Source organism: Thermobia domestica, chromosome 18 (genome assembly GCF_964235325.1).
Source record: "Thermobia domestica chromosome 18, izTheDome1.hap1.1, whole genome shotgun sequence".
NCBI classification, from domain to species: Eukaryota; Metazoa; Arthropoda; class Insecta; order Zygentoma; family Lepismatidae; genus Thermobia; species Thermobia domestica.
In genome coordinates this window covers 165,578,824-165,604,427 of record NC_137471.1, presented here as the reverse complement: position 1 = coordinate 165,604,427, position 25,604 = coordinate 165,578,824, and the positions used below count along the sequence as shown (strand labels likewise).

The window sequence follows — 25,604 nt, the reverse complement described above, 5'->3', positions numbered from 1 at the left end:
CGAAAGTAAACCAATCGTATTATGTGGCGACCTAAACATTTTCTGACACCATCGAATCACCTAACATTATTATCAAACACTTTGCAATCCTTCGGCCTACAACACACTATAAACACTCCAACCCGCATTACAGAAAACTCAGAATCTTGTATAGATCAAATTATAATAGATAATGAAACTAGTTCCTTTAAAGCAAGTAATCTTAACACATCACTCTCAGATCATAATGCAGTTCAAATAAACATAACACTTCAACCTCAAGATCGGAAAATTGATAGAAAAGAATGTAAATGGGCAAGAAACTTTCATGAATTGAACGTTAAGTACTTTCAATATCTTCTTAGCAAGAAAGACTGGACGGACACATTACTAGAAAACGACGTAAACAATAAATACAGACAATTCATTAATACCGTTAAGCACTATTTCGAAATAGCCTTTCCACTTAAGAAGATAAAGGTATATTCTCAAAAAAACTAGATGCAACTGGATAACACGAGGCATAATTAATTTCTGCATGAGAAAGAAACAACTACATACAATTGTGAAAAGGACGAATAGTAGGAAATTAAAAGAATATTTTAATAAATATAGAAGTATTCTTACAGGAGTAATAAAAGAAGCAAGGAAAATGCACACATCAAATAGGATATCCAAATCTGATAACAAGAACAAAACAGTATGGCAAGTAGTAAACGAACAATCAACCGCATCAAAACAGCAAAAAATAGAAACTAAAAAAATAATACAACATGGCCAGGAAATAAACAATAAACACCAGGTTGCAAACCTACTTAATGATTTTTTTGCCACCGTTGCGAAAACATACTCAAATTCTGAGTCTGAAAAGACTAACAACATAAAATTATGTAGTAATTCTGTATCTATATACTTAATACCTACCACAGAGTTAAAATAATATCGATTAATAAAAAAATGAAGACGAAACGATCTTCTGGGCCCGACGACATTCCTTATTATTTGCTTAAAATGTGTGCCGAATATTTTCTTATACCGTTGACTGATATATGCACTTCCTAACTTGAAACGGGAACATTTTCTGAAGATCTTAAACTTGCAAAAATAAGACCTATACACAAAAAGGATCAACTACTGACCCAGGAAATTATCGTTCTATCTCTATTCTATCTGTTTTCTCCAAAATTTTAGAAAAAGTTATGTATAACAGATTCGTGCCCCTTTTGGAAAAGAATAATATTTTCACGAAGAGCCAATTCGGGTTTAGGAAGTGCAAATCAATTAACAATGCTGTAGTTGCTTTTCTGAGTGATATATATAAAGCGGGAGAGAGAAGAAATAAAATATATGGAATTTTTCTGGATATCACAAAAGCCTTTCACCTTGTTAATCACAAAATTTTATTGAATAAATTGCGTAGTTATGGCATTAGAGGTCATGCTAATTTATAGTTCCAATCCTATTCGACTAGCCGCATGCAATATGTAGAAATAGGTCCAACCAAATCAGAGGTAAGACACATTAGGCACGGAGTTCCACAAGGATCAATATTAGGTCTTATACTTTTTCTTATATACATTAACGATCTTCCCGATTATATAGTTCCAAACAAAAGCGTACTTTTTTGCGGATGATACAAACATTTTTGTTGACATTACAAATACCATTTGCTCCGAGGAATTCATATTTAAGAACACGACAGATAAAGTTGCAGAATGGCTAAAAGCAAACCAACTTAACTTAAATACAGCGAAAACAACTATAATGAGTTTCAATGAAGGAAAACTGAACTCTCTAAATATACATTATATACGTATAGACGAGAAACTCATGCAGGTATCTGACACTTGTAAATTTTTAGGGTCAAAATTAGACTCTAAGTTAACATGGGATGATCACGTGAATGATTTGATGAGAAAACTAAGCGCGAAAATATATCTTATATGTGAAGTTAGTAAGATTCTAACTACATAAACTTTGAAAACAATTTAATTCGGATTGATCCAGTCAATTCTATCGTATGGAATCATTTTCTGGGGTAATACCTGTTATGCGAAGAAAGTATTTACAATGCAGAAGAAAATGTTACAAATATTGTTATCAGTTCTGTTTCATACACCAAGTAGACCACTGTTTCAGAAACTTTAAATATTACCATTGCCGTGTATATACATTCTCGAAACAACATCATTCATACATATGAATAAAAGAAAATTTCAACTCAATTCGGACCTACACCAATACAACACAAGAACAACGAATCATATTCATATACAAAATTTCCGTCTAACAAGAACTCAAAATTCGTTACACCACATAGGAATAAAACTTTATAATAAATTACCAGATTGTATCGAACGAATGCCAAGCTTGCAGTTTAAAAGACACCTCAAGTTGCTGTTACTTAAACATCTTTTCTATGGTTTAGATTAATATCTTCAGTGTGATATTTCTTTGTAATATAAATATTACGATTTACTTGAATTTTGAAATATATAAAATAAGGTACAATTTATATTTTCTCTAAAAATGCACTTTTAGTTTTATTGTTACGTATATATTTTGTATTATTATTATATATATTGTGTTATTATATAATATTCTTTTAAATAACTGTATTATTAATTGTAGCGTTTCTCTTGTAATTATTATTATTATTATTAATTGTAACAGTAACTGTATCTCTTGACGAAGCCATGAACGCTAAGTTCTTACGGCGGAAAATGAAATAAATAAATAAGTCCAGAAGAAAATAGAAACTTCTTCTATTTCTTCCAAGTTAGGATCCAAATAAAAACAGCAGAGAATTTCAACCTGACCTAAGGGCAAGTTACCTCTCACACGATCGTTAAGTAGGGTCGTGAGTTTTTAGATCGTGAAATGCAGCCTTACTTCAGTCACGTCTGAGATAGGCATTAGGTTTTCTTTTCTCGACGTCATTATAGTCATAATCAAAGCACTTTATATTTAGTGTTGGCTCATCGTTGTACTATTTAAACTTTTGATGTGCTAAGCATTCTATTTGAGTGCATTACGTATGTACCATAGTTCACTATATGTAACTATTATGTAACACTGTTGTTCGTCTAAGTCTTTGATTTAAACACTGCGTGGTTACATGCTATTATAACGCCATAAACAATCGTCAGACTCACTTTTTCCCTCCTCTCCGTGCTACTACCCAGCGGAGAGGCTCACAATGAAACCTGTTGGTTAAAGCGACGTTCACCTGAACGATTCGTTTATAAGTGGCGTGTCCTTAACGGTGACGGAACTGTTGGTAACAAATGTCGGTCAAACAGCAAAATGTTTTTCTTTTTGATCCCAAACAGTTAATTTACTTTCGCCATTTATAGCGCCATATTATGCACCGACGGAAAAATGTTGATGAAACCTTACATAGCTTGGGCCAACGGGGTACATATTTGAGCAAAATTTTACTTTCGGTCTCACAGCGACTTTAGTCTTGTAAGAAAAGTATAAAACAAAGAACTCTACGTTGCTTCAAGATACAAATTACCTATAAAACACCATTTAGAAATAACATCATAAGTGAAATTATAACGTAAAGGTATGGCGCATGTTTGTTTTAGCTAACCACCCGCTCGAGGGTTATGACCTCCATGGGGGAAAGAGGAGTCAAGGATACTGCGAGAAGAGAGTTAGACATGGTCTAAGGGATTTTCAACATTTTATAATAACTTTATGTCATAAATAACGTAAGTAAATAGGACATTACGGTCTTTAAAATCGTAATCATAATGACGGCGGAGAAAGGAAATTGTACAATGAATTATAGACATCATGATGAAAGTATTTAGATTTACATTTCATTATATTGCGTTGATGAGTGAAATATCTATGAGATGAAGTGCATTTGGACGAGACAAACTATAAGATGTTGTAAAATGACGGATATAGGTTACTCTTCTCCCTTGGGGGCTGCTTAAAGCAATAATCAAAGGAAGTAGGAAACTCTGTTAGTGACAAAGGAATTATTGTGTAGAATATGATTGTATGATATTGTGCGGAGGGTGATAGAGAAGAAACTTTCTGATGAGCGGAAGATCTTGATGATTCTGTGGTAAGGAATAATGATACATTGTAAAGAGGAGGAAGAGGTAGAATGACTGATGCTGCGAACGATATAAAAATTGATATGGGCGTTGATGGAATCGGAGAGGAGTGGATGATGAGGATTGAGCATTCCGGACGTATTTGAGGCAAAGTTTTTCTACATGGAACCAAATGTATGGAAAAGTCACGCGAGCATAGAGCTCTGGAGCAGAGCTCGGGAGTTTGATGTGGTAAAGAATTCTGAATGTGTGATGTTCGAGAACCATAAGTTTTTGATAAAAGCGGGTAGCTGACGAAACCTAACGGTATGGCCGTAACTAAGCACAGGTCGAAGAATGACTATATAAGTGCTTAAGAGTAGTTTTGCGGAAATACTCCAGATTCTGCGAGTAAGTCGTTTTAATAGATTGAATCGATTATGTGCCTTTTTGTTGATGTCCTGGACATAGTCTTCCATCTGAGGTATCTATCTATGGTGAGTCTTAAGTATTAACGGTTTTGGAGATTCTAAGACGGCCAGAGCGTTAAGAGTGATGGAAGTAAATGTGAATTACTGTGAAATCTGGAGAGTTTCTTAGGAGGAAGAAATACTGTAGTTTGGGTTTTAGCAGCATTGGATTTCAGTCGCCGTTTATTACACCACAGAACAAAAGTGTGTATTATTGGTTGTAAGGCGTTGTTTACTTAGTGAATAATACGGCAAATTGCAAGAAAAGCTGTATCATCAGCGTATGGAAATAAGTGAATATTTTGTGGATGAAGATGCATATCAACAACATAAAGTAGATATAAAAAGGGTGAAAGTAAATAGCCTTAGATATGCCTGAGTGCATAAATATGATTTGATATGACTGTTGATTAATCTATTCGTAAGTACGGTGGCCAAAAAAGAAATTATAAATAAAACGGATATATGCAATTAGAAGGCGAAAATGTAGCAGTTTTGAAATCAAACCCTAACGCTACGCGTCAATAAATGCCCTCTCTAAATTAAAGATTACCAGACAGGATGGTTTGGTGGTATTATACTTCTTATGGATGCAGTTGAGGAGACGCAAAAACTGATCGTTGATGCTAATTTGTGGGCCGGAGCCTGCTTGACGGTGTGGTAAAGATGGTAATGAGAAAGATGAACATGAAGTCATTTGAGGATATTTTTTTCCTAGGATTTTGGTGAAGATTCTGTTGAGCTGTATCGACGGTATTCTTGATTTTAAAAAACAAGAGAAATTTGGATGATTTCTAAGATTGAACAGTATTGGTGGACTTTGTCTTACATGTCGATTGATGTTATTGATTTCAGGGTCATTCTAACATTTATGATAGATGACATTAGTGATTTGCGTGGTAGGAGGTAGTGAGAATATGAAGGTAGTGAGTGCTTTGTGAGTAGATATGTTGAGTTGAAGATGAATATGTGGTGAATTGAAGTTGGAATGGTCTACAGGATGATAATTAAAATGCTAAGTGAATGATAGAGGTGTGAAAATCTCCTATAATTAGGAAGCAAAGGTTTTAGCTTCTTCTTTGTCTCTGTGCAATTCCTGATCGTGATGTAAGAGAGGATAAGAAGTTTGGGTAAATTTACCAGCTAATGCGTTGAAACGCATCTAATATTGCGAAGGGTGTGATATGGCAGAAATTGTGTATCAAATTTTAATCCATTGTCGTAATTTATATACTTTAAGATAATTAAACACTGTTCGGTGGAGGGCTATATGATACTAAAGAGCTTCGTGGTTGCCAGTGCAAACATATTATGTATAGATTTCACGCGAGTGTTTAACTAGAGGAAAGTAGCGCGGAGGAATTTTAGGATGACGACGTGATATATATGCGGTTTGAGAGATGAACTGCTCAGTTGCGAGTTAAATGATTGGTGGTAAAGATTAGAGTGGATTAACCCTTAGAATACCAAGCTTACATTGTTAGGTAAAGTGAGTTATTTTGACCCATTTCTGCTTCTTGTAAAAAAATATATATATATCAAGTTTCATTCAGGGAGTTAAAATTTCTAACATACAATGAAAAGGGCAATGTACCTAATCGTTCTTTACATTACAGTACTTTTTATACGCAGTATACACTGTCAGTGGCGGCTGGTGATTCTTTCAAAGAATACTTGAATTATAGTACGGTAACATTAGAAATTTATACATAGAAATACGCTGTCTTTGTTAGGAATAAATTCTGTCACACCTTGTATTTTGATTACACCTGACAGTTCTTGCGGAGCGGTTTGCTGGTGCAGTGCGCTTTGAAAGCAAGCATGTGACAGATTACATACCTTTGAGGAGTAAAGAATCACGTGGCATGCGGAATGGTTAATGAAGGAATACCTAAAACATTAGCCCACTACCTCTCTTTGATATTGTAGCATTTCTTTATAAAACATCATCTGGGCCAAATTGATCCAGTCTTGGTATTCGAAGGATTAAATTCATTTTCAGTAAAAGGAGGATAGGTCGCTGACATTGTATGAGTTTAGTGAGTTTAGTAGCGATCTACATTCCAGAGGATCTAGAATGTAGATGAAAATACTGTGGGCGAGAGATCATGTGATCACTATGTCAGGAGTAGTGTTAGGTCAGGAACGGATTGGTTTTGGTAATGGGTGAATGAAGCCTGTAGTGGACGCAGTGATAAAATGGTTAAAAGCAATTTCTCTAGGTCTGAGCGGCTATGGATGTTAATATTGGAAGAGATCAGGTAATGTCGGAAATTATTAGAAATATATTGGAATGGGAGGGGAATAGGACGACCTGGTAGAACATACATGAATGTCATTGTGACACATAAAGATTTTTAATAAATAGTTATGATTAGATGTTCTGGAATATTAGATGGAGAGTCAATACTATACCATGTGTATACCAGTTAAAAAGTGACATTAGTGATAGTTTGTTGATATTGACTAGGGATATAGTTATGAAGAGACTGGAAGTGTGGGAAGAGGAATTTAATATGAAAGTGAAGAAAAGATTAATGGAAAAGGGAAGGCGGTTAGCGTCGAAGTCAAATCAGGAGGAGGACATTGACAAAAAGGTGGTAGTAATAGGTGATGTGAGGTTGTCGGATGATGAGAAGAAAGTGTTAAGCTTAGGCTATAAGTTTAAAGTGAAAGAACAAAGATTGGACGCAGAAGAGGTTATATACTCGGTAGAGCAAGCCATAGTTCAAGTTCAGGACAAGGAGATAAGGGATAAGATAAGAAGAAAGGCTAAGGTGATTGTGGAAAGGAACATAAAGAAGCGAAAGGGGAACCTTTCAAAACACGAGTACAGTGTGTTGAAGGATATAAAGAAGCGAAAAGACATATGTGTGCAACAAGCGGACAAAGGTGGTGACATTGTGGTGATGGAAAAACAATGATACAAAGAAACATTGAATGATATCTATGATGATACTTACAAGGTGACCGGTGAAAGATCTGTGTGTGAGGAAATTAAAGAAAAAGTTTTAGTATTATTAACAAAAGCAGGTTTTGAAAGAGGTCTTAATAAAGAAGTTAGGATACCGGTAATGAAAGGTTTTCCAAAAGTTCATAAGGAGGAGGTAAAACTGAGACCAGTATTAGATTGCCGAGGAAATAAATTTGAACCATTGGAGGAGGAGTTAAAGAAGGTTGTAGAAATGTTAAGGAGGCAACAAGACAGTAGCAGCGTGAAAAACTCGGTTGAGTTAAGAAGAAGGTTGGAGGAAGTAGGACAGAGCAAAGCTAAAACAATCATTTTCAGTGTCGATGTGAAGGCTATGTTTCCAAGTCTAAGAAGAAACAACATTGTTAAAGTCATCACTCAATTGAAAAAGGATAGGAAGATCAATGGTTGGAGTGGAGAAGGACTGAAGGAGGCCCTGAAGACTATATGGAATAACAGTAATAGGTGATAATTTATTGAAAATCAAGGAAGGACTAAGCATAGGTTCCAGGTTGAGTCCAGTGCTAGCAGAAATTACTATGAACGACTGGGAGAAGAAAGTAAGGATGAAAGGAAGTGACAGATTAGTGTTTTTTGCTAGATATGTTGACGATTGCTTGGGGATTTGGAAAGGAACTGTAAGGCAATTGGAAAAGTTTGTAAAGAAATTGAGGATATAGAGAAAGGCATACAACTGGAGGTAGAGGTAGAAAAGAAAGAGGCTATAGTTTTTCTGCATATGAGAATAAGGAGGAAACAAGGAGTGATATACACAGAATGGTATCAAAAAAGTTCCGCGTCGGGAAACTATTGCCACTCCCGAAGTGATGTAGATTACTCGACCAACAGGAATTTCATCATTAACATGGAGAATAGAATTAAACAAATAACCAGTGAAAGAGACAAGGCGGAACAGAGTATACAGTCATTCCATAAGCAGGTGGAGAATAATGGATACGATAGAAAGAGGCTAAAATACACAAGGAGATGGGAGAAGATAAACGAAGAAAAAGAAATAAGCCGAGAAGGAGAGCAAAGTGAAGGAGGAATAGAAGAAAGAAGAAAAATGTGGTGGGAGGTAGAAAGTTTGGGAGAAGAAACCGAAATCATTAAAAGAATGCTTAAGAAGATGGGGGCATCTCAACTTACAGAAAAGGGAGCAAGAGGTTTCTGGATGTAATAAGGTAAAAAGAAGGAAGAAGACAGAAGAAGAACAAGGGGTAATGATGGAGAAAAAAGGACTCCTTTACAAAATTCAGTGCTTCGAGTGTGATATGTGTTATATTGGGGAAACTGGAAAGAGACTAAGAGAGCGTATAAGACAACATAAGGATGACGTTAGGCTAGAAAGGAACAAAAATGCGGTCTACAAACACGTAAGGGACACGGGACATTCAGTTAACCCTTTCACTGTGGAAGGCGCCGGAAAGAAATTTCCCTAACCTGCGAATGTCGATTATAGACGACGTGTTAAAATTTGTCTGTATCTTGGTTTTGTTTTAGTTAACTATAGTCGCCAAAGTTTTTCTGTGTGATTTCTATTGTTTCTCGAAAACAATAGAACACAAAAAACTGAACGGTACAACTTCGGCGACTATTCTCGACAAAGCGAAGATACGGACAAACAAATTTTAACCTGTCGACTATGGTCGACATTCGCATGTTAAGGAAATTTTCTTTCTGTCGACAAAAGTCGACTTCCTCTGTGAAAGGGTTAATTGGAATGAAGCAAAAATTCTCGGCCAGGAAGAAAGAAGCATAGTTAGGAAACGGAAGGAGGCACGGTTTATAGAAATGGAGGGTAATAAAGCTATGAACTGGAACTCAGGACTGATCATCGACCAACAGTGGAATAGGTTGTTGAAAAATATTAAAGTATAAGATATGAATACACATATCTATTATATTGTGGTATATATATTGATTGTCTCACACGTGTTTATGTATTTATTAGTCCATATTAGTTATCTCTATATACCTGTGTGTATATATGTATATATGTTATAGTATATATATTTATATATAGATAAATATGTGGTTGTATAGTATATGAGTATATACTAGGGATAGGCAGAACCGGTTACTAAAAAACCGAAATCGATTTAATAACCGGTTTAGGTTTTCATCAAAAACCGGTTCGGTTTTCACCGGAACCGGTTCGGTTTTTCGCCAAAACCGGTTTGGTTTTTCGCCGGGACCGGTTTCAGTTTTTTCGGAAGCCGGTTTCGGTTTTTTCAGGAATCTGTTTCGGTTTTTTCTCCAAGCCCGGTTTCTGTTTTCTCCAAAAGCGGTTCGGATTTCTAAAAAAACGGTTCGGATTTAGGCGAAACTGGTCTCAAGTTTCTTCAAACCCAGTTTCGTTTCTCACCAGAGTGGAGTTTCGCTGTTCTCCGTAAACCGGATCCGTTTACAACAAAAGCAGTTTTTTTAAGATATTGGTTTTTAAGCTTTTTCTGTGTTCTTCAAGATATGTTAAAAAGCCATGCCTCAAAAAGGCATGAAGTTTGAAATCAGTGTTACTACGAGTAGAATCCAACCCGCGGCTACAGATAGACGTCATGTATGCCAGCTTTAGCCTTCGGTTCACTGATCGGGAATATTAATTGCACTACCTAAAATAAATATACAATTAATATTATATATATATATATATATATATATATATATATATATATATATATATATATATATATATATATATATATATATATATCAATTTAATTTATTAGACAGTACATACTACATGGATATGTTACTTCAAGTTATCGGATAAAGAGAAAGATAAAAGGCAGTATATGTTGGTTTGAGTTGGCTTCCGCAAAGTAAATCATTTAAAAAAATATATAAGAATGCTTTGCACTTTGAAAAAATCAGTGTAATACAGTGTCCATTAATGAACGAACCCTTTTATTAACCAACAAATAAGAGTTGAGACGACGGAGGCAAGTACAGTTGGAAGGAAGTTTGACAGAGATATTGCCTTTCACCAACTTCTACAGGGTTTTCAAACCAACACCGACAACGTTTGGGAGATGATTCCTGACACCAAGATGAGACGAATAGTAGACCAACCTGGGTGCACAAATGCTTCCTTTCGGAGTTATAGGCTGCCGAAAACATGAAAAAATGAATTTTAAGGTCCATAGCTTCTAAACTATGGGACGTCCTGTAGTCGGGTCAAGACTTCACTTAGGAACTAATATGTGGCCTATCCAAATATCCATGTTTCAGAATCCTGGGGTATTTCCGCAACAATTTTTATAGAGGTAATTGGTGAGTACTTGAACTTATATGCCTGTAGCCAAACTCTCTCTATAAAAATTATTGGTTGAGTACCTTAGGATTCTGAAACATGCATTTATGCATAGGGCACATATTAGTGCCTAAGTAAAGTCTTGACCCGACAACAGTACGTCCCATAGTTTGGGACCTATGGACCTTTAAAGTACATTTTTTCATGTTTTCGGTAGCCTATAACTCCGAAAGGAAGCATTTGTGCACCCACGTTGATCTATACTTTTCGTCTCATCTTGGTGTCAGGAATCGCCTTCCAAACGTTATCGATGTTGTTTTGAAACTCCCTATATATTTAGAAGAAACACCAAAAAAGTATTTCACCGAAGATGACATTTTCGTTGTAGCTACTAGGCAGGAAACTAAATTATATTCGCTTTGCAGATGCTATGGCAAATAAAGTAGTGATGGTACCGAGACCAAGACTTTTATATACCGAGACGAGACAGAGACCGAGATAGACCTCTATAAATCGATACGAGACTTAGGTCAGTCTGGAAAAATCGGTCTCGTCTCGAATATTGATAGCTCTTAAAATTGCTTTTACACAAAATTTGTTTCGTTGCTGCTAGATAATATTTGAACAGTTGACTCATGTACAGTAACGTATTTAGGAATGGTTATCGAACTCAACCCCCTCCCGAAATAAATTTGTGATAATTTCTCCGCATTACACTTACAACACAAATATTTTTACCCATTCCTCAAGCCTCTCTCGAAACAAAATCCACTGCTGATGTAAATAGCCTTCTCTCTCTCTCTCTCTCTTTCTCTCTCTCTCTCTCTCTCTCTCTCTCTCTCTCTCTATATATATATATATATATATATATATATATATATATACCACAATACCGTGACCACCGCCTTTACTTGTTTCCGCCATTCTTTCCTAATGCAAGCGTTGCTTGCATTGTTTGCCATCAACATTTCTACTGGAATGAGATGTTTCATTTTGGCAAGTACATCGCTTTTTATTGGAAATTTGTTACCGAAGACTGACGCATGGTTGAGTGCTGGGAGAGGGATGAATTCTTGCCTTTCGCTGTTGTTCTATCAACACTAAAAAGGAGATTTCACTCACAGAGCTTATGAATAAATGGAGGGAGTGGAGGGAAGGTCACCTATGAGATGATCAGTAATACTAGAGTTTTTGGACTGTGTTTGTTGTTCGTCTGGCATGTCGGCAGCTGTACATTCAGAAAAGTTCGCTTTCTCTTAAGGAGACACCTATTTCTTGAATTCTGCCCCAGGCGACACATTTGCGCTTGTTCTTTGCACACCACCATCTGGAAGGCAGAGTTGAGGGGGGGAAGGGGTTGTTTCGTTATATCCCAGTTCTTCCAAAGTGATCTTTTATCATTAACATATAGATATTTGAAATTAAGTTAGCAAGTTTTCCATCTTTATGTTCTTCTTGCATGTAGTGGCGGGTCGCGGACATAACCTCACCGAACATAAGTTCACCTATATTAATGCAAAAGCGGACAAAAGTTAACCGGACATAAGCTCACTGTAAATATTCCGGTACATCATCTCTATATTGATTGTAGAAAGGCTTACGACCGGGTTAGAAGAGAAGCATTGTACGACATTCTTACATAATTTGAAATACCGAAGAAGCTAATTGGATTAATTAAGATATGTTTACATGAATAACAAAGTAAAGTCCGGGTAGGAAAATTTATATCCACGAGCTTTCACGTCGAGAATGGCCTGAAACAAGGAGATGCGTTGTCGCCATTATTATTCAACTTTGCAAGATAGCCACCAGGGCCTAGAGTTAAATGGGATTTACCAGGTTATGGCGTATGATGATGTAAATTTAATAGGGGATGATAGGAAAACAGTAGAAGGAAATGCAGTAGGGATGGTACCGAGACCGAGACGGACTTTTATATACCGAGACGAGACCGAGACCGAGACGGACTTTTTATATCCGAGACGAGACCGAGACAGACCTCTATAAATCGAGACGAGACCGAGACGAGACTTAAGTAAGTCTCGAAAGTCTCGGTCTCGTCTCGAATATTGATAGTTATTAAAATTGCCTTTACTAAACATTTGTTTCGTTGCTGTGTTAGATAATATGGGAGCGGTTGACTGATGTACAGTGGCGTATTTAGGGGGTGGCTGTCGGGCTTAAGCCCCTCCCGAAACAAATTTGTGATCATTTTTTTTTCGCACGTGCAACACAAATGTTCCTTAACTGTTCCTCAAGCTTCTCCCGAAACAAGATCTACCGCTGATGTATAGCCTTCTCTTTCTCTCTCTCTCTCTCTCTCCCATGAATGAAAAATTAAAATAGTTAACATTATCTAGTACTTTAGTTACACAAAAACTTGAAATGTGGAAGTAATCGTTGCATTTGGGTGTTAACAAGATTTATGTACAAAAATCGCACACGTAAATAAATATCTTTTTCACAGCCAGCGCATTCACTTTGTGCCCACAAGCCACATAAAATACATTTTACCCACAATTCACCCATCGTGTCTTCAGAAAAGAGTCATGCACAAAATAAACACGCTGCGTCGACATCATCTGGTTTCTTAACACCAAAAGAAAGTTCGAGAACAGATTCTCCAGAATCAAACTCAGAGTTACTTTGATCACTATCAGAGTACACCACAGAAAGCATACGTTTACGTCTACACGACAATTTAGGTTTCTTTTTAGATATTTATCTCGTCTTTTCCTCCTATGCCCGTCTTGTGCTTCTTCTCTACTGTGATTCCTTTTCTCAGTAATTTCTTCTTCTCTGCTGCTTCCAAAGACTTTTTGAAGGGAGAAGAAGTTATCAATGCTGATTTGGTAGGTTTTCGTCCTCTATTAGTCATTTTCTTCTCAGGCTTTGGGATCGGCCAGATATCCTTTGGCGAGACTGCATATTTACTGTTGTTCCCTGGTGGTGAATGTAATGCACCAGAAAGTCCAGATGGTCCTGCCTCAGCAATATCACGAGCACGTGGGATATGAACTTCAGTAGGATTAGGTATATGTCCTGTTGGGCCACTTGAAGAATGAATAGAAATAAATGTCGTGTTGCAAGGAGGTGAAGTATCAGGATTCATATCACAATTCTTCTGGTCATCAGAATCCATAGTTGCAATAGAATGGGCAGGGGGGGTTATGAGGTGGAACTCTTTGCGCCTTATTTGTTGCATCTAATGGGATACACGCATCTATGTCCTCGTTCACTGAAGATGTAAAATCGGCATCGGTGAATATTGTGCGGTTGCAGGGATAAATTCCGGTAGCCTTGAAACCATTCACTGCATTTGTGCCAGTTTGGCACAATAAGTAAGCCTTTCCAAACATCTCTGCAATGTCGTAATGACCCAGTGCTCTTTCACTGTGTCGTAGCCACTGTCTTATTTGTTCACTGTACTGATGCTTTAAACGGCCAAAAAATGATTTGTCCTGTGGTTGCAACTTTGACTTGTGTGGGGAGGGATACTGGTGATTGAGATGTGATTTTGACGTGCGAGCTCTATTACATCAATGTTTTTCGTATTGTGTTATGGCCATCAAGAATTAAAAGTATGGGGTCGGAAGCTGTTGTTTTTGTTCTTTGAATAAAATATCTCATCCACTCTGTAAATAACGGACCTTGAATCCACCCTGATCGATGACATCTTCCAATTGAACCCGGAGGTGCTCCTTTCATGAGTGTTGGAGTCATATTTTTTTTCTAGGAAATATGAGCATTGGAGGAAGAAAGTTTCCTCCAGCATTCATACAACAGACAACTGTAACTAATGCTCCCCTTTCTGCTGAACTCAGTGTTCCCACTTGTTTTTTTTCCTTTGAGACCAACCGCTCGTGGTGTTTTGCTTTGCACGATGGTGATCCCTGTTTCGTCTACATTAAACACTCGTTGTGGTGGATATTGGTGATTCTCGAATTCAGTCTCTAAAATGTGAAAAAACACATTCACTGCTTCGCAATTAAAGGAATTTGCACGTGCACATCATGTTGCTGTGGGTTTCAATAGGGATAACACATTATTATGTCTATTCAAAAAATGATCAAACCACGCTCGCCCAGCCAAGCCATCTTTGAAAGGGTGTTGCATCCCGTTCCTTTCACATAATTGGAATGCCAATCGTCGCACATCTGTCCTGGTTAATCCATGGAATTTACTTTCCATGATCAATAGATAATTGACCAATTCTTCTTCCAGGTCTTTCCTCATTACGGGTTTTCTTCCCATAGAAAGATTTACACAATCTTCTGGTGTCACACTAAGATGGGCAAGTCTTTGGAGCGTTGGTCTCGGAACGGAAAACTTTTTTGCTGCTTTTTTTAAGCCCATAGATTTACTTCTTATTGCTCGCATGGCCTCAACCATGTTCTTTTTCTTCCAAGATCTTCTGTGCGAGGTTTTTGGTGGAAAGAGTTTTTTCCTAGGCATCTGTAACAAGAGAAAAAGAAAGAAATGCAATGGTTGTAATATGAGCCCCTTTACGTAGGGGGCTCACATTACCAGCAGGTTTGGGGGCTCATTTTTCAACCCTAGCCATGTTGGCATTCAACACTTTATAACCTTAACATTTTACCGCCAATTTTCTATCACAATACACGACAATGAAACAGGCTATTTTCTGTAACAGTTAACACTTCAGGAAACCTAGCAGAAAGCGCCTCAACAAATAATGTTTTAAACTTCTGTACGCTTTCTTACTGTAGTTCGTGCACATCATCCAGTTTCATTCATAGTGCAGTACAATGATTTACTCAGATTCAAGCCACTGGCAAATGTGTTGTATCACTAGAAACAAACCTAATTGAACGTCTATTGAGAACATATCAGTAATCAAGCAATTTTGAAAGATGTAACTATAACAGAAAATTTTCAGAATTACATTTACTGATTAAACAAAACTGAGAGAACGTTGATTTGGTTCCGATGCGATCTTGCTGCAGTGTCACACGAACTATTTCATCAGAAACTAGAAGAGCACCTTCGTCTCAGCGTCATTTCAGATTTTTCTTGAGAGGGAGCCTCAGGTCCGCAACTAGGGTTCATATCACCTGGGGCACACACGAAATTTGGCGTCCCCTTTCGCCCCGAGATTTATCACCCCTTCCCTTTGGAAAATGAAATGAAATCTTTAGTTTTACGTCCCACGATTATGCCGGTTAGGCTAAAGGAGACGGTGATAATGAAAAATGAGTGGAATGAAGAAAGTGGGAGGAAACGGGAGAATCCCGAGAAAACCCACGAGCACGGTGTTTGTCACCACAAAGTCCACACGGCGCGAGCAGGGATCGAACCAGGGACCCCAAGCACTGGAGGTGAACACTCTGCCACTGAGCCCCCGCGCCCCCCACCCCTTCCCTTTGGATCACCAGCAACAACCAACCAACCTTATCGCACTCGCGCTCATTATTATCAACACTGTAAACTTCAGCGCTGTTCCGAACTGATCAATATTACACGCAAACAATCACCTCCTTAGATCTAATCCACTTCATAACTTAACAAAAAAAAAAGAAAAAACGATTGGCTTGTTTGGTAAGGTGTGGAACAAGGCTCTGGCAGAGTAGAAGGGAGTGGGGAAAATGCTGAGAAAATGTATTTGGACTTTCTACCAAGATACAGAAAGTTCGTAGGTCAGACAAGATAAACATGCAATAGTTATTATATAATTTTATATTAGCTTCTACAGAAAATTCCTTATTTCTTATGGGATTGAAATAGTGAGATTTTAGATGAAAAATATTAAATACTGTCAGTAATAAATAGTGTGTTGGCATTTCAGACGCTCTCCAACCACGCGCCCGGGACACGTGCCCCCTTTAACCCCCTCCTTGCATGCGGATCTGGGGAACCTCCCTACTCTGCATCAAAAGACACTGCTCCATTCACCAATATTCGTGCCACATCTCAGCTACTGCTGATTTGGATCTAAGATTTTGTCATGGTGACTAGCATTGTTGAAATCATAATTGGATCTATTCCAACAGCAATAACATTCTAGATCAATCCTGCTTTTTGCAGCTACTGTTGCTTACTATTACTTTCTATCGATATGTGTATCTAGTGTTGGGTACATTAAATAAGTGTTCGTATATCAGGTATTTACTATTTGTGTTGACTTCTACATATACTATATCAAAACGGATCCGTACAACTTTGAAAAGGAAGATAAAGACATTATATTTCAGTTAATATTGGTTTAAGCAATTTCAATGTTTTACTCCTTTAATTCATACTCAAAGAGTTCAAAATGCGTTGAATCTTACCTTTTGCCCATAAATACATTTTAAAGAGAGATGGGTGGTCAAGTTTTTAAGAATCATTTACAATAATAATTTACACACACACACACACACATATATATATATATATATATATATATATATATATATATATATATATATATATATATATATATATATATATATATATATATATATATATATATACGAGGTGTGGCAATTAAATAACGAGACGTGTCATAAATGTGATGTATTGCACAGAAAGTTGCAATTGACTGTTATCCCCTTCAATATACTTCCCTCCCTTATCTATACACCCTGCAAACGTGCCTTCCATTGTTCAAAGCAATGCTGTAGGTCATGAGATATCACACTGTTCAACAACTCTGCCGTTTTTCGTTTTACCTCTTCCACAGACTGAAAATGTGTTCCGTCCAATGCACTTTTCACTTTTGGGAATAGATAAGTCACATGGAGCCAGGTTTGTGGAATACGGAGGATGGTCGAGCACAGGAATGCGCTTGGCTGCTAAAAACTGCTTTACAGAAAGGGCATTAGAGGCAGGCGCATTGTCTTGGTGGAGGATCCATGCATCTTTTTCCCTCAAATTCAGTCTCTTGTTCCTTATTCTTCCCATGAGCCTGATTAGGACTTCTTTGTAGTAGATCTAATTCACCGTTTGACCCTGAGGCATCCATTCAGTCATGATGATACCCCTGATATCGAAAAAAAAACGATGAGCATTGCCTTCACTTTCGACTTGCTCATTCGTGCTTTATCCATGGCGATGTGGGAGTCTTCCAGTTCATGGATTAGTCTCGGGGTCATACTGGAAAATCCATAAAGGGCGGCCGGGTCATTCATCATCTTCAACCTTCTCCCAACCTTCTGAAAATCGTGTGTGCCATTCGAAAACTCACGCATGTGACATAGCATTATCACCATACACCTCTTTTAACATTGCATAACATTCCATCGATGTTTTGTTTAATTTCACCAGAAATTTGATGTTAATGCGCTGCTCAACTTTACTCTTCCTGATTCCGGCACTACTACAGGAAACTGTCCTCTTCATGTTGTTGATTTTGTTCCTTCACATGGACAACATACAGGGAAAGATATTGCTACGTTATTTCATAGGTCTTTGCAGAATTTTAATCTTCAAGAAAAGCTTTTAGGAATTACAGTAGACAACACAGCAGCAAACACAACGTTTATGACGGAGTTATCATATTTGTTGGAAAACTTTTATCGAGAAGATCAACATTTTCGCTGTATGGCGCATATTTTGAACCTTGCTGTTCAGGATTTTCTTCATATTCTTTCTCTGGACGATGATTTTGATGAAGATCGTACCGCTCCCGAAGAAGATGAAGATGAAGACGAACAGAACATGGAAGACAGCAGAACTGCAATCTGTAAAATTAGAACATTATTTACAAAAATCAGAAGATCTGAGCAGCTTAAAAATAAGTTTCGCAGTTCACGTGAAGCTACAGCAGTGAACCCAATCAATCCAATTATTGATGTGCCAACAAGATGGCATTCCACTCATGACATGATAGGTTTAGCGTTGAAAGTTAGATCTGCATTAAATGTTTTGTGCGATGCTAATTTGGAATTGCAAATCTTTAAGATCACGGACTCAGAATGGGAACCCTTAGATAGAGTTTATAGAATTCTGAAAAAATTCACTGTAGTTTCAACAAAATTAGGCGGTGAGACCTATGTGACCATTCCATTGGTTGTTGTATCTTTTAACTTGCTTCTCGATAAGCTAGAATCTCTTGCGAATGATATGGGAGCAAGTGCTAAAAGGAACGAAATTGAAGAGAAAATTTTGTTGGCAATTCAAGCCGCTCACTCGAAAATGCTTAAACATTACCATCTTACGAACTGGATCTATTGTGCTGTATTGATACTTGATCCAAGATATAAAGTAGAAACATTTGGAATGACCTCATGGGGAAAAGAGATGTTAGAATCATCTCTCATGAAGTTTGAAACACTATATCGTCAATATTATGACAACTACACTCGTCAAGTACTCGATTTATAGTCTTCACAACAATCTGAAACAAATATTCGAAGCGAATATGATGACGACATAATAGATCTACATGTTCTTTACAAAAGAAAAGATTTGACTTCTCCTAGCTCTTCTCAATCAGTAGTAATGGGTGAGAGCTGGAGAAAGGAACTTGACCAATACTTAGCTCTGCCTCGATGCACCGCTGACGAAGATATATTACAATGGTGGAATTGCAATGCAAAACGGTTTCCTGTTATGGCGAAAATGGCTAGAGACTTTTTCAGCATCTCTGCAACATCTGTTCCCGCAGGACTCACCATCACAAAACACCGGACAAGACTAAATGATGAATCAGCACGAGGTCTTCTGTGCATCAATTCTTGGATAACGTGTAACTTAGCAGAAAAAATAAAAGAGCATATCAAGATTTATGGATAAAGTAAAATTACTTACTTTATTACTGTTTATAGGTATTATTATACAAGTTGAACTTTAAGTTCCAGTCAACTACATCACTATAAATTGTACACAATTAAACATTGAATCAATTAAATTGTTCATGGTAGCGACGGTCATGTTAAACATCTTATTATTGTCCATACAACATTTATTGAAATTTGTAAAGTTTGTTAAAAGTTTAATGATGAGAATGTAGAACTATAAACACTGTACACTAACCATCGCCACAAGTAAAGGAATGTAATAATTGTGAGACATCTATTTAATGTATCCATAAGTAGTGCCACTAGTATAGTCTGTTATAAATGTGAAGATTGTAAATTGTAAATTGTTTCCATTTTTTGTAACTGGAGTAAAGTGTGGATTCTTCTGGATTTCTGCATTATGTTCCTCTTGAGTATTAAAATTATAAATTGCTCCTTTTAATCATAATAATTGTTAGCACGACCTTATATTTGTTAATTATTGTTTTAATAGTATAAAATAATTGAATTAATTACAAATATGTAAAAATAGTAGTTATATGTATAGAGATCGTTATTTGTTATTGAAATAACATTATAGTTCGAATTCACTTTTGATGCAATTCAATATCTTAAGAGTTGTTTCACCACATATAATTTGTTATATAATACTGTCTAGAAGAACGTGTAAAGATCTAAAAACTTGTAAATTATTCTAAAGCAACCACACAACACATTCACACATAAACACATTCAACCGCCTTAACTTTCGAGACATTCGTAGTAGTGTTGGAGATTGTACGTATTATTTGAAGTATTGTTATACATTATTGTATTATATTGTTGAGTTATTGTGAAGTATGTGTGTATTTCAAATGCAGTCGACATGTTTTACATAGTCATGTTCAAAAAACCTGATACCTATCTGTTAAAAAAAAATAGCACCCTTGCATAGGACACTAATAATTTTATCTTTAAAAAAGAATTTCAATCGGTCAAAGAAAATTCATATTCGGATAAATTCCACAGAAGGCTTTACAAAGAAAGGTGGGTGACTTTTTTTTTTGACAAGTCTGTATATATAAGATACAGTAATATTTTGTTGCCCCTACATAGCCTCTGTTTCTTAAAATATTAGTAATTTAGATTTGTATAAACGAACGACATTTATTAGTACAGTGTTAAGATTTCTTCTAAACAGAGGTAGATCCAGTGTATTGGGTAGATACAGAGATTTAAAAAAACTAAAAGTGCATTAATGAAATACAGGGTGTCCCAAAGGTAATTGTAAAATTTAAAACCACAGATTTCTGGCACCAAAACAAGGAAAAATCTTTATATGACATATACATCGGAAATGGATAGGGGCGGAGCTGGACAGCTCCGAAAGTGGGGGGAAAGGAACTTCACACCTGCCTACCGGGATGACGATAGAAGCTAGGAAGGAGGTTCAAAAATACATAAAAATCATATTGGCTTGACATGTTAAAAGCTTGTTACCTAACTGAGCCAGAGTTTCTCCATACGTCATTTAGGGATACACCGAATGTCTGCACGGCAGGGGTAATGAAACTGCGCAGTGCAGATGAAAATCACACAGAAAAAAATGTTATGTATGGCACGATTGCACGCACATCTACAAGGGGAGTCAAAGCAAAAATTATTTAGCATGATTGCATAGTCTCAGGGGGCAATGGAAAGCGGTATACCAGATAGAAACTTGCAGAGGGAGGGTAGACATACGAACAAGTATAACTGGTCATGTCATGTAATAAAATAACAGGCAGAATCCACAACGACATACATATTTGTAACGTATCTTATACAGAATACAACTACAAACTACTAGGCCATACGTGCTAACAATAAACGTACCTACAGATAATGTTTAAAGTGCTGTCGTCCCACATCTATGCAACGTGCTAATCGTGAGTTTCAAATGCATTCCGTCACTTCCGGTGTGTTGCGTAAATGTTCACATGCACTTTCAAGGCGGTTCTATTCCCTAAGTGTAAAGTTGATTTCCCCCTTCTACTATTTGAATCTGTCTAGCTCTGCCCCTGTCCACTTTCGGACTATATGACATATAAACTTTTTTCTTGTTAACTGTGGTTTCATCTTTCACATTACTTTTGGGACACCCTGTATATCGATAACATTGAAACAAATTGGTCAGTTCTTAGCAGAATATATTAGGACTTCTGCTGCTTGTCGTTGAAGAAGTAATGAAATCAATATTATGTAGAATTATTGCTAATCGTGAAATAATTAATATAAGTTTCTGTACGGAATTCAAACTGAAAGGATTTTGGTAGATTAAGATACAATACAAAGACTAACCATAATTCGTCAGAATAGTTTTCAAAGAATAAATTACAAAAAAATATTCGTAAGATTAGTTTTGAAGGTTATCAAATCAAGAAAATAAAGTGTTGAATTATAAATAGTAGTATATTGTAGTTGAGAAAAAAGTGCTTTCTAGCGCTAGATTTTTATTTGGAGGGCGGCAATAACGTCGGAATAAATTGACAAATTCGAATAATGTTTTCATGCTCTGGAAACAAGCAACCATGCTACATTATGGAAATCTGCATTCAGTTTCTTCCGAAGTTCTTGAAAAACAGTGCCCTCTCAGTAACTGGGCAGAGAGAAAAGGGGCTCAATGGAATCAGTGAAAGCCACTAATATAGTAGTAAACATATTTTAAGTAGATTTTGCAGTTAAAAGTGGCCTATTTTTGTTTATATAGCTATAAATATTTTTCGTGTGTATTTCTTCTATAACATTTGTTAACACTAAATTATTCTCATGTAAAGCATAACGTGTCATGTCACTGTTTATCAAGAAGGATCCATGTTTTTGTACATATATGCATGCACTTATCTGAAGGAGCTCAAGAACTGTCCGTTATTCCAAAGGCTCAAGAAACGTACTGTAAAATATTGAAAAATATATAAAATACACATTACGTTTCTTCATTACAAAAAAAAAAAATCCCGAATATTAAGACATTTGCAGTTCCAAGTCAGTTTATGTAGTTTCTAAATCTGTTGTTGTTTTTTACTTTCTAGTTTGTAAATGTGAAGTTAAAATAATAGTAATCATAATAATAAAGAAGTTGTTCTTTAAAATAAATGATTCAAAACCGCAATTTTCAATTCGAAAAATAAAACCTAACTCTTGAGCTTTTTTAAAATTATTTTTAAAATTGTATATATAAGATCTCTTCTTATTTTACTGCAACCGCTCGTATGATGAAAGAGAAAGACATTTCTGCTTTACGTAGGTAATACAAAACCAGTTAATGTTGAACGGAAGACAAAGATAATTCTTAATTAGTAGCACACAAAATTATGGTGTTTAAAATTTATTTTCTTTTTTTCTTTTATTTTGCATAATCTTGGTAATTATGTCCAAAATAATAGCAGATTCATTTTGCTCCACTACAAACACGAAAATATATGACAATTTGGAATTATTCATATTGCTAGGTGCAAGAAAAAGTATATATACAGTGCGTACCGTAGGTACTTGGGACCCCGGGACTGATTAACAACATGAGGCCCCCTCTCATATTTTTGTATTATAAACAAATGGCAAAAATCAAACATACACTAAAATAAACTGTCGTTTTTCCGGTATCAGTGTTTACAAATAAAATGTGGCAATAATTTATTAACATTTCAATGTAGCTACATGGAAAGATATGTGACATCAGGGACGCGCAGGAAGTAGATTTTGGGGCCCAAACTCCTCCTCCCTTGAAATCCCGACTTTTCTGTAAATGTTACCTAATTTTAGGGGCGATTTTACAAATTTTAATACAGTTTGTCCTCATATTGAATTTGTACTACCCCGAAAAGCTTTGGATCCCCTCCCCCGAAATAAATTTCTACTTATGTCTATGTATGACATTATTAAAATTCTATGGTTAATAAGAGTAATATATATATATACATATATATATATATATATTTAAACTTTTTTATACTTAAACTACTGCGAAGAGTAGTATGGAGACTAAAACAAGATATTTCCGAAAGGAAACAATTTAGTGTTTTGTCCTACTTAGTTGAGTAACAATAACTTTGTGGGCCCCCAAAGCTAATTTCGTCGCCACCGAGGGGTGACTTTTTCCCTGGCGTACAAACAGGTCTGCAGTATCCATGGCAATTTATTCAAATTAGAGCAGTAAATTTTTCAATTTCTCATGTATTATTCTTTATTCAGTTCTCAGAGTAGGAATTTTGTAAGCCGTACTGTTTTTTTCGTGGCCCTTATGGGTGAGGGCCCAGGGGCACTGCCCCAGTTACTCCTGCCTAGTTAGGGTATTGGATATATGCTTATGTAATGCATTACGACCTTAAGAATGTATTGAAAGTGAGACGCAAACTATGCGAAACATCGGACTTTGAATCTAACTTGTTTGGTAATCCAATTCGAGATCACACATAGCAAAGATGAGTGAAGTAGCTCCCACCACAAGGTTCAGGAAGTTCGTGCTATAAAGTGTCAATTATACACGGAGAAGTGAAACAGTAATACATCATTTGATCAATTTGAAACAAAATATATTGTAGTAATAATTTACCCTATTTGTTAAGATAATGAACGTTATATTCTGTTATTAAAATGACAGTCAAAGCAGAATGTATTGGATAATAAGTGAGAAATTGTAAAATTTCAATTTCGGTACGATTAAATACATTCGTGATGATACGTGTTGCGTTATCCGTTAGGAGATATTGAACATTTCTGATTCAAAAGTAGGAAATAAACTACTGTATAGTACTGGAGTTAATTTAATAGAGTTGAATTGTATAGGCAGTACTGAGGCTATGTGAGACAAAGTCTATTGCTGAAAGTGAAATATGGGTTACTACTAGGGTTTTATCCTAGGTATGATATACCCACTGATGATTAAACCTAGAACACGCATGGAAAGCACTAGCGCTAGCAAATTAGCTATGAAGAGGTACACCATTCCGTAATAGTCAAGAATGAAGGCTAAAATAAGAAGGGGAAACGACAGACTGTACAATGTAACACTTTCACAAATTTATTTCGAGACTTTCGAGACGAGACCGAGACTTGGCCGTCGAGACCGAGACCGAGATCGAGACAAGCATCTGTTGACCGAGACAAGACCGAGAGCGAGACGGCGATTTTTGACTCGAGACGAGATCGAGACCGCTGTTTATCAACCGAGACGAGACCGAGACTGTACAAAGTCTCGTCTCGTCTCGTCTCGATACCATCCCTAAAATGCAGAGGTCTTATTAAACGCTTACAGGGTCATAGGTTTAGAGTAAATGCAGAGAAAACTAAATACATGGAAGTTCGTCAGGATCGTAATACGGCAACTCATGGATGCGTAAAAATATGGAATAATACTTTTGATAAAGTGAATACTTTCAAATATCTGGGATCAATATTAACAGACGAAAACCATATTCACGAATAAATTAAAGTCGATTAAAAGCAGGGAATTCGTGTTACTATTCAGATCAAAATCTCTTGACGTCGCGAATTCTGTATATACTTCTTTGGGTAATGGGCAAATAGAGGCGCGAAAATTGAATTTGGAATAAACATTATCGTCTACGGGAAAAATACGCAAATATGCAAAAAAAATACTTGTTTTTTTTTTTTTAAAAAAAACGATGTTTGAGTTTTTATTATATTTTTCAATAGTATTTAGTAAGACCTTTAGAAGGAGCCTATACTCGCCTTGTGGAAATATACCATTAGCGAACTACTGGTAATCAAATTTGGACCAAGTTGATATTTTAAATATAAAAGTCTAATAAGAGGCTGCTTATCACATAAGACAGATGATCGAGTGGTAAACGCAGTTGTACTGCATGCCAAAGGTCTTGGAATCGAACTCTATTCCCCCCTTACGAATTGCTTGTAAAGATAAATAAACCCAAACGTTTAGAGGTTCTAGTAAAATTGAAAACTTTACTAGACAATCACGACAGCTCGTCAAACTGAACGAAACGCAGTCTTGAGAATTTGTACTGTTAAGTCCAAACGATGTGAAGCGCTTAGATGGGAATTACAAACTACTACTAGCAAAGTCCTACTACGTTGAACATCGGTTCAATGGAAAATACGAATTCTTCATTGCTCGAGAAACCAACGATGCAAATT

The 25,604-nt window shown here is 36.4% G+C and overlaps 1 protein-coding gene across 1 annotated transcript; it reads left to right on the top strand.

The window, feature by feature from the left end:
- The first annotated feature begins 18,270 nt into the window (after positions 1-18,270).
- Positions 18,271-19,053, top strand: LOC145675359 (uncharacterized). Its single transcript, XM_081745760.1, has one exon. The coding sequence runs from the start codon at positions 18,271-18,273 to the stop codon at positions 19,051-19,053; it is 783 nt and encodes a 260-aa protein (XP_081601886.1).
- Positions 19,054-25,604: the final 6,551 nt, after the last annotated feature.

Bases quoted from the DNA above. Each gene is read 5' to 3' on its own strand.
- LOC145675359 (XM_081745760.1), top strand. From the start codon at position 18,271: ATGGCGCATATTTTGAACCTTGCTGTTCAGGATTTTCTTCATATTCTT.